The following is a 10,021-nucleotide window of genomic DNA, read 5'->3' as shown; positions in this document are numbered from 1 at the left end:
TTTATGGAAAACTTCAAGCAGGGGCAAAACATAGAACCTGGAGGACACACACCCCATAAAAGATATTTATGCATTTATGCATAAAAGAGCATAGTGCTGAGCCCCTCTGCCACAGACTGAGGTACTTTTTTGTCCTCTATGTCGAGCTAGACTGCTGGGGAAGGACAGGAAAATAAGCAAATGGCACAAAGCACTGGCTGCCTCTTCAGGCCACCCTCATCTCACCAGAGCACAACAGCTGCTGGGAGCAAGTCCTGACAAGCAGTTTGGCAAAGCTCTGAAGAACAGATGAGCTGGAAATGCATAGGGAATGCACAAACGACATGGAAATGCACCAAGGTTGGGTCCAAGGCATCTTTGCATGGTAGAGAAAAGGGACAGTGGCAACAATCATCAGGCTTGGCAAGTGCCATGTGTATTTGGAAAGGGCAGGACTTGCATGCCAGATTTAGTTGTGGGACAAAATACTCCTAGACAGTCTCTTTTTACCACATGCTGTCCCCTAATTTGCATTACTTGAGGGAGTTCCCAGTTCCTAATTTGCTGCTCAGGTGATGGTAATGCCCTTAACTGCAAAAAGAAAAGCCAACAGCAGGTGGGACAAGAAGTCCCAAGCTAACATTTTGTTATAGAAGTAAAACAAAGAAAGCTCAACCCCATTCTGATGTGTTAGCAGGACTGGTGAGGTGCTGGGATAGGCTACCTTGCAATGAGCCAGGATCTGCAGTGGGGAGACCTTTAGAAAATAGTTGAATATTCTCAGAGAAAGGCTTGGGTTGGCTGAGCCCACCTAGAGCAGTGGTGGCCTAAGCAGGCCCACTTCTGGAAGGAGGTGGCTGAGAGGATCCCAACCCAGCTAAGAGGAGAGCTGGCAAGGAGCTGTGATACAAACAGACAGCCCTTGGACACTGCAGCCACAGGGCACAATCCCAGGCACAGATTTGAGCTCAGAAACAGCTTTCATTGCTGTGGAAAACAGAAGGGGCACTGACAACATAGCTTCCTCCAGCAGAACGCATTTAGGAGATTTCCACATCCCCTGCCTGCTCTTGCCCTGTGCCAGAGCTTGCAGCAGAGCTCCCCAAAGCTGTGCTGTGGCACTGACACAGGTGAGAAGGCAGCAAACTGGGAGCAGGTCCCTGTGTGGAGTAATCACAGAGGGCACCTCTAGGGTGGCATAAAACTAACTAACTAAATAATGCTGTAGTAGTACTGCTTGAGTAGAGCCTCCAAAAAACCAGATACAGGCCTGCTGCTGGATATCCTCCAGGGCAGCACACAAACCAGGGCCACTCTGCAGAGATTTAGGTCCACTTTGCTGCAGAAAAAGAGAACAGTTTGCCCTAACCAGGAACGCACAACACGGAAAAACCATCTTCTGCCAACTGTGTGTTTTGTGGTGCTTTCCACAGGTGATGGTCATGCTGCTCTTCCCTGTGCAGCTGCTGGCAGTGGCTGTCACTGTTTACCTAGAGCTGGTGAGGTCTGCTCAAGGTGGTGCCTACTATGGGATCAAGCAGCTGCCACCTCAGGTGCCCCAGTACCAACCCCTCGGACAACAAGTACCTCACATGCCGCTGGGCAAAGAAGGCATCCCGATGCAGCACCTGGGCAAGGAGGTGCCCCACATGCCCTATGGGAAGGAGTACCCCCATCTGCCCCAGTACAGGAAGGAGGTCCCGCAGATGCCCATGCTCGGCAAGGATATGGCTCCCAAGAAAGAGAAAGGTAGGTCAGCATGTCCCCCCCCACCCCTGCACAGCCCCATCTGCAGTGCCAGAGCACTGTTTGCAGTGGGGAAATGGAACACTGGAGAGGCTGCTGCTGCTGCTGCAGGCTGGGCACATCACCCTTGTGCCCACTGGCCATAGGTGGACAAAACAGGTTCATGGGAGCTGTGGGGCAGCTCAGGGTCACCAGCACAAGACCAGAGTCATCCTCTGGGCTGCAGCACAGCCTCTGAGCAGCCCTACCTGCAATGAGCCTGCAGCACACAGGTTTGCTCAGGTGCTGCTCAACTCTCAGAAAAGCCTTGTCATCCCACCTGTTTGCAGGAGACCCTCTGATGGGGTTTCAAATGATGGCCCAGAGTCCTGTCTGGATCTGCTCCCACTCTCACTGCAACAACCAGACATACGAACTAAGAGCCTCAAGATTTGAATTTATGGGAATATCACCATTTTGTCTGAATTTGTCCAGTCCCTCTGATTTTGAGGTTTGCAGATAAAAACACACAATTGCTCTTCAGACTCTGCAGTCCTCCTTCTGTAGGTTATTTATGGGTGTAACAGAGACATTGAAAGTACAGAGGATTAATGCACAAGTCTGCACGTACAAGCACTTTCCCTATTCAGTAAAGGAACTCTGGACAGTAATAAGATATTTAAGAAAACAAGAAAAGTCCAAAATACAAAGGGTGCCCAGGAACACCCAGTGTCATAAAATCCTTCTGAGGACCACCAGCGTCTGTGCAACTGCAGACAAGCTGGGTAACTGAGGCTCCAGCTAACCACAGACTCCATTGACTTCAGAAGGACACGGAAGATTTCAGGGCCTATTTCTGGAGTGTCCAAATGGTCTTGTTTTGGAACAAGCACCATTGGCTGTAGTAAAATCAACCTATCTCATGAGCAAAGATTTTTGATGTGCGTAAAACACAGCACATGCAGAGAGCGAAGGTTTCTGCCTCTCAAAGAACAGTTCATTCTCTTGTCCTGAAACTTTATCTCCTGTCCTTCCCCAAATCTCTTACTTTACACATTTTAGAGCTGGAAAGAGTTTCCACTTAACACAAAAATCCTGCAGCTTGAAAAGCAACCAACCCCAGCAGCAACTTCCCCACCCTGACCTGCAATGATAAATGGTCACATACACAAGAATGTGGGTTTGGACAATACAAACATTTTGCAAGGTGTTTAGAAGAGCCATAATTAGACATGGCTATGCCAAAAGACCAATACTGATTTAAAGCTGCAGGTTTCCAGTAATACTCTAATGGGAACCAAAGCCTTGGGGAAAATACAGACATACCCTATGTATAAATTTCTTACTAATACAATCTTTTTTAATTGATCTTGCTCATTTAAGCCCCTCCAGAAAAAGCACTTTTATGTCAGGATTCCTCCCACAGCATGGGAGCACCAAGTTTCCTGCAAAAACTCTTAAAGGTAGATTGATCTACAGCAACACAGGACAAAATGCAGATTTTGCTGTTTAAGTTTGTATAGGTAGAAAACACCAACAACACACAAATGGCTTTTACATATGATGCACTGTAATTACGTTGTGGAAACAGAAGTATGCATGGAAGTATGGAGTATGAAAAACAGTAGTAACATCTTCATTCTCAGCACCAACCTGTAACTCCGTAGGCTGTCTCTGTCTTCCATGAAACCATGAGGCATCATAAAAAGCATATTCAATCCAAAACTGCCTGTTTTTTGAAGGATGTTATTGCAATCACACCTCTCTCTCTCCCCATCCCCTTTCTTTTCTTCCCGACACAGAAATTCCCATGCGCAGTCTGAGGGGTGAGCAAGGCCCCCCGGGTGAGCCTGGACCACGAGGGCCACCAGGGCCACCAGGATTACCAGGTCATGGTGTACCAGGAGCCAAAGGAAAACCAGGCCCACAAGGATACCCAGGAATTGGAAAGCCGGGTTTGCCAGGGATGCCAGGAAAGCCAGGGGTCATGGGGCCCCCAGGGCCAAGAGGGGAGATGGGGCCGAAGGGGGAGATTGGGCCCATGGGGATACCGGGACCACAAGGACCACCAGGGCCTCATGGGCTTCCCGGCATAGGGAAAGCGGGCGCTCCGGGGCTGCAGGGGCAACCAGGGCCAAAGGGTGAGCCTGGGATGAAGGGGCCACCAGGAATCCCTGGGATCCCAGGGCCAAAGGGGGAGAAGGGGGTCGGGATCCCGGGTTTGCCGGGTTTGAAGGGTCCACCTGGGCTGCCTGGTCCCCCCGGCCCCGTGGGGCTGCCGGGGGTGGGCAAACCGGGCATGGTTGGCTTCCCCGGCCCACAGGGACCCCTGGGCAAACCCGGACCCCCAGGAGAGTTAGGGCTGCAGGGGCCTCCAGGGGCCCCCGGGATCCAAGGCCCTCCCGGCCCGCCTGGCATCGGCAAACCCGGCCAGGACGGCATGCCTGGCCAGCCCGGCTTCCCGGGCGGCAAAGGGGAGCAGGGATTGCCAGGCCTGCCGGGGCCCCCCGGCCTCCCCGGGGTTGGCAAGCCGGGCTTCCCCGGGCCCAAAGGGGAGCGAGGTGTGGGTGGTCTACCTGGCCCCCTGGGGCCGAAGGGGGAGAAGGGGCACGCGGGGCCACCCGGCATGGGAGGGCCACCGGGGGAGCCCGGCCAGCCAGGCCTGCCGGGCATCATGGGCCCCCCGGGGGCCGCCGGCTTCCCAGGACCTAAAGGGGAGGGGGGTGCCGTAGGGCCACCAGGACCAGTGGGCCCCAAGGGAGAACCTGGCCTGCAGGGTTTTCCAGGCAAGCCAGGCTTTCCTGGGGAAGTGGGTGGCCCTGGGCTGCGGGGGCTGCCGGGCCCCACAGGACCCAAGGGGGAAGCCGGACACAAAGGCTTGCCGGGGCTGCCCGGGGTCCCAGGGCTCGTGGGGCCAAAGGGTGAGCCCGGGCTCCCCGGGGCCCAGGGGCTTCAGGGCCCCTCGGGCATCCCGGGCATCGCGGGACCCAGTGGTCCCATCGGGCCCCCGGGGCTGCCAGGGGCGAAGGGCGAGCCGGGCATGCCCGGCCCCCCTGGCTTCCCTGGGGTAGGCAAACCCGGTGCTGCGGGGCTGCAGGGACCCCCGGGGAAGCCGGGGGCGCTCGGCCCTCCCGGCCAGCCGGGGCTCCAGGGGCCCCCGGGCCCCCCCGGGCCCCCAGGTCCGCCGGTCATCATCCCGCCCACCCCCCCCGCCGTAGGACAGTACCTGCCCGAGGTGGGGCCAGGCATAGACGGCGTGAAGCCTCCCTACGGCTACAAGGGCAAGAAAGGCAAGGCTGGCGGCATCGTGTACGAGATGCCCGCGTTCACGGCAGAGCTCCTCACGCCCTTCCCCCGCGTCGGGGTGCCTATAAAGTTCGACAAGCTCCTGTACAATGGGCGGCAGAACTACAACCCCCAGACGGGCATCTTCACCTGCGAGATCCCCGGCGTCTACTACTTCGCCTACCACGTCCACTGTAAAGGCGCCAACGTGTGGGTGGCGCTGTACAAGAACAACGAGCCGCTCATGTACACCTACGACGAGTACAAGAAGGGCTTCCTGGACCAGGCTTCGGGCAGCGCCGTGGTGCAGCTGATGCACGGAGACAAGGTTTACGTTCAGATGCCATCCGAGCAGGCGGCAGGACTCTATGCCGGGCAGTACGTTCATTCGTCTTTTTCAGGGTATTTATTGTATCCCATGTAAAACCAAACAGACACACACACAGCACACACACACACGAAATCAAAACCTTTCTCCGCTGCTTCAAACTTTTATACCACAAAAGACGCGTTTTATGACCATTTTGGACCATCTTGTACAAAACCAAAAAAATAAATACAAAGTTTAACATTATGCACAGCTACTTATAAAAAAAAAGGTGTGGTGAACATATCTAAAGATGTGTATCAGGTTCATAAACAGTTGTTTTGCACCCAAGGGGGACATATTAGCTGTACATTATATATTTCTGCAATGCCATGCTTACTTAATTTCATTCACAGTAATTCAGTACTAAAGTCAAATCAGTGTATGTCACTCACTCCTGTTGCATTGATCATAGTTATGAGATGAAAAACAGTGACTTAAACCAGAGTAGGTCAGCCTCTAATTATATTAAAAAAATTGAGTGGCTTATTTGTCTGGGTGGGGGTTTTCTTGGGTTTTTGACAGCAGGTCTGCCTGACAAGCAAAGGTTCTCTTAGCTGGAGACTTGTATTTCCCTTCCCTTGTAATAAAATAATCCGGCAGGTGTGGGTTTTTTCCTGAACAATTTATTTATGATGGCACGATCATTCCCCTGAGCCACCTCCAGCAGTCATTGGAACTACAATGTCACCACTGACTCCAGGCAGGCACTGGTTTCACCTCCAAATGCCACAGCACTTGGAAAGTTTCCATTCTCTATTCACACAGCTCAAGTACATGAGGTAAATCTTCCCCATTTACTTGTGCCACGTTGAGACATTTTGGCCAATACATGGCAATACTTCAGGGTGGCATAAATTTACTTGGCTTTCTGTGCTTGTATGGAGAACCCATTTGGCTTGTCAGACGAGACATCGATTCTGCCACTCAGCAAACGCTGAATCAGTTTACTCTTCAATGACTAGGCAAAGCAGAAGTAGCTCTGTTTGCTTAACTGATTTGTTGCTTGAGATCAACCAGTTAACTTTACCGGCAATACTGATCATGCAAATTTATCCAAGAACTTGGTTCTATCTAAAAGCTGATTTCCAATCTGTATTTATACGTTACCAGTTGTCAAGGAGAACCTGCAGGCCTCAATACTTCTCTGTACTTGAGGACAGCGACTTCTGTGCACAAAGTCTCTGTCTGCTCATCAATGGTGCTAATCTCACCTCAACAAGTGTTCTGTTTCCCAAGGGCAGTGGACCTTGCTGTGGTTCCCTGTACAGTGCTGCGCATCACACACTGCTGCACGAGGTCGAAAAGTTAGGTGCTCATCACTTCTTCGATGTCTTTAGCTACCGCTACTGCTTTTGATGCAAAAATGAACCTAGATTTTTTTCATGCAGAACTAAGATTGGATTTAACTGGCATTACCATTATTTAAATGCAGAGTTTAATGCGGTCTAACATTGACTAAGGACTCCAGTGATATAATGTGGTGCTTTATCTCAGAAATTTTATGGAACGGTGGCAGGAATGGACAGACAGTTTACCAGACACTGGTGACTTCAGTATGTTCCCAGAATATATGAGATACGTCAAAAGCAAATAATTTTGTATTTAAAATTTTTGTACTGATTTGAAAAAAATATCTTATTAAATATCTTTAAAAATAAAACCAAAACCCAATCCTGTCTTCATTCAGAACTATCAGAAGGAACATTCAACCTCCTGAATTCATTTATCAGACCACAAGGGCTCTCTGGAACCACTGACAGCCCGAGGTAGGGGGGGGAAAAATTAAGAGGTACACCCTTTTCTCTAGTTCCCATCTCCTGGCAAAACATGCTGTAAGCCAGAGAGGGAACATGTTCCATTTGGTGGGAGGACAGAGCAGGGTCTGGGGGGAACAACACAAAGAGGGAATGGCTCCCTCAGGCAGCCCATGGGGACAGACACTGCCTAGCAAGAGCCAATGTGGGGATTCAAGAAGGCAGAGGGGCAGCCAAGGAATTGGCCACAGAGGCTGCTGCTAAGGGCTTGTGTTGCCTGAAAAGGCAGAACTGGCTGCCCAGAGATGCTGGCTCCCCTGATGTGGCTTCCCCACCTCACCTCTAAGACAAGCATTTCCTCCAAGATGCTGAACTCCTGGACTGTCCATACTGAAAGGAATGCACTGAATACACACTGTGCCAGAGAACTGTTATCCAAATCTCCCTTGGACTCCCTGAAGCCCTCTGCATCTCATTTTTACTGCACAAAGAGAAAACAAATAATGAGTTAAGTACTGTACTCAGCATCACTCACTTTCTATCTAAAGCTATTTTCACTTTCTGAATTTTTTTATCACACACCATCTTCTTTGTTCTACATTTCTTATTTTAGCATTCCCCCAACAGTCCACAGTAAGAAAACCAAGATTCAAAAAACAATGAAAAATCTGAATCACAAGGATGCTGCTCTTGATCTTAATCCACAAAAAACATGTCCCAGTTCTGGTTGTACTCAGCCTGGAGTTAGATCTCCAGCCACAATATAACTCCACCCACCTAGGTTCAAAAACTTTCTGCTGTTTGCTCTACAAAGCACTAAAATTTGTTCCAAAACTTGATACCTTATCTGACACCACTATTTACTTTACACACCAATAATAATGGCCCTGGGCATACCCACACATCCACACTCACACAGAGCACCAGCCTTGCAAAAATAAGTCCGAGGGCACTGTCTTTAACAGTTTATTCACAGGAAAATAATCTCCTTCCATTTGTAGAATTCAAAATTTCACTTGAAACAACTGTAAGAATTCTTCAAAATACAGGTGGCACTTTAAAGGCATATAAAACTTAAGACAAGTGGCAAATAAAATAAGTATTTCCTAATACCAAAAACATATGTTGAGCTTTGTATGTTCTTAAAAATATGAATCCACTTAAAAGTGAAGGTATTTATACTCTCCCCCAGAGCACTGCTAAAAAGGAAAGTATGGCACTGGAAACAAGAAGTACCACATGCTAATTAAACACCAAAGCTGAGATTCTGTATTATTATTATCACCTGTATAGTCACTGGAAATGTTGCTCAGTAACACCTCTTAGGCACTCTCAGATTCACATTTAATGCAATAGTCTGTGACTTCTCTTAATTATTATAGGAGAGTACAAAACAGTTTCCCAACGAAGGAACATCCTTAAGGACAGAGCCAAACAAAGCTTTCAGCCAACACGTGTCATCCTGCCTGTTCTGTGCGCAGTTTGGTATCTTAGAGCTGTGTCTTTCTGACAGTGCAGCATTTTGAGAGGGGTGGCAGATAAAATGCACAAGTTCCTTTGCTGTAAGGTGATGCCATCTAGAAATTCAGCAGCCTGCCAGAGAACAGGAATAAGAAGGGAGGAGAACATCTGACTTCAGGTAGAAAAATTATGGGAGACACTGGGGACCTACACAGTTACACTGTTATCAGACACAGAAATAAAGCTGGCAGCTTCACACCTGATGAAATTTAAAAAAAAAAAAAAAAAAAAAAAGACTGGACAGGTTTTAAAGGGAAGTTTCAGTGCAGAGATTTCATTTTCAGGAATGGCAAAAAGGGAAAAAAAGTCTTAATAGCAGCCCACACTCAGAAACTATCTAAATATTTGGTGTTAGCATTATTGTTTTATTCTAAAAGCCCCAAGTGTCAAGTCTTTGGTACTGCAAAACACCTGTGAAAATGTGTGCTTGGGCAGAATAGAAGTGTAACCTGTGAGCACTGCTGGGAAATGCACTACACGTGGGTGTTCCTGCCTGAATGAAGTTAGTGCCAAAGCAAGACTCATCCTCGAGGCAGAGTACCAGGAATGATCTGCGTGAAGCAGGTGGTGGAGCAGAGCTGGTGTACACAGGATGCTAAAAAACATCTTGTAGGGAAAAAAAAGTCAGTACCTAGCTTTACTGAGGAGACTTTACTTACTGCTTTACTTATTACTGAGGAGAGATGCTACTGGCCTGCAAACTGGGCTTTCAAAAAAAAAAAAAAACAAACCAACAAACCAAGCAAAAAAGCACCCAAACAAAAAACCAACAAAAACAACAAAAAAACTTAAAAAAAAAATGAAACAAAACAACCAAACAAACGAAAAACCACATGGTTTACAAGCAGCATCAGCTCTTGGCTTGATCCTGAGGGAATGGGTTTCATTCAAAATATTACCCAGTCACCCTGGGACAATAACTATGGTGGACTTAATGCCCCTGGCAGGAGCACAGAAGTGGGAGAAAAATATCCCTGAAAATACTGCTTAATTTGAAAAATAAGTCAGTCATACAATGGGAAGGTTTATTAGGATATAAAAAGAAACAGCTGATACGGACAAATGCTTTTAGAGAACATTAAATTCATCAAGAACACCAAACATTATTTTAGAAAAATATTTTAGGGAGATCAAAAAGTTGATGTGGCAAAAGTAAAAAAGACTAAAGGGATTTTTTTTTTTTTTAATACAAAGAGTTTGGGAGACACCATTTGTTTGCCATGAAGCTGCTTTTTTGTTTCAATTATTTTGTTTGTTCTGCTACAGCTAGAATCCAAATCCCATCCCCCCACAAAGAACAGAAAACCTACTAGAAAAACTGGAGAAGGAATCAGTTTAGATTAGTGAGAAGAGTACCTCTGGAGAAGAAATAAAGCAGAGAAAATAA

General features: G+C 48.2%; 1 protein-coding gene across 1 annotated transcript in view; it reads left to right on the top strand.

Moving 5' to 3' along the window:
* Nucleotides 1-9,735, top strand: part of COL8A1 (collagen type VIII alpha 1 chain) — a 90,104-nt gene extending 80,369 nt beyond the window's left edge. Inside the window, exons 4-5 of the mRNA XM_058836041.1 lie at nucleotides 1,413-1,728; nucleotides 3,507-9,735. Of these exons, the coding sequence (XP_058692024.1) occupies nucleotides 1,416-1,728; nucleotides 3,507-5,413 (2,220 nt within the window). The 5' untranslated portion in view covers nucleotides 1,413-1,415 and the 3' untranslated portion in view covers nucleotides 5,414-9,735. The remainder of the gene's footprint in view (nucleotides 1-1,412; nucleotides 1,729-3,506) is intronic.
* The last annotated feature ends 286 nt before the right edge of the window (nucleotides 9,736-10,021 follow it).

Source organism: Poecile atricapillus, chromosome 1 (genome assembly GCF_030490865.1).
Source record: "Poecile atricapillus isolate bPoeAtr1 chromosome 1, bPoeAtr1.hap1, whole genome shotgun sequence".
Classification (NCBI taxonomy): Eukaryota; Metazoa; Chordata; class Aves; order Passeriformes; family Paridae; genus Poecile; species Poecile atricapillus.
The sequence above is the reverse complement of the archived record's forward strand: the minus strand, read 5'-3'. Positions and strand labels throughout refer to the sequence as shown.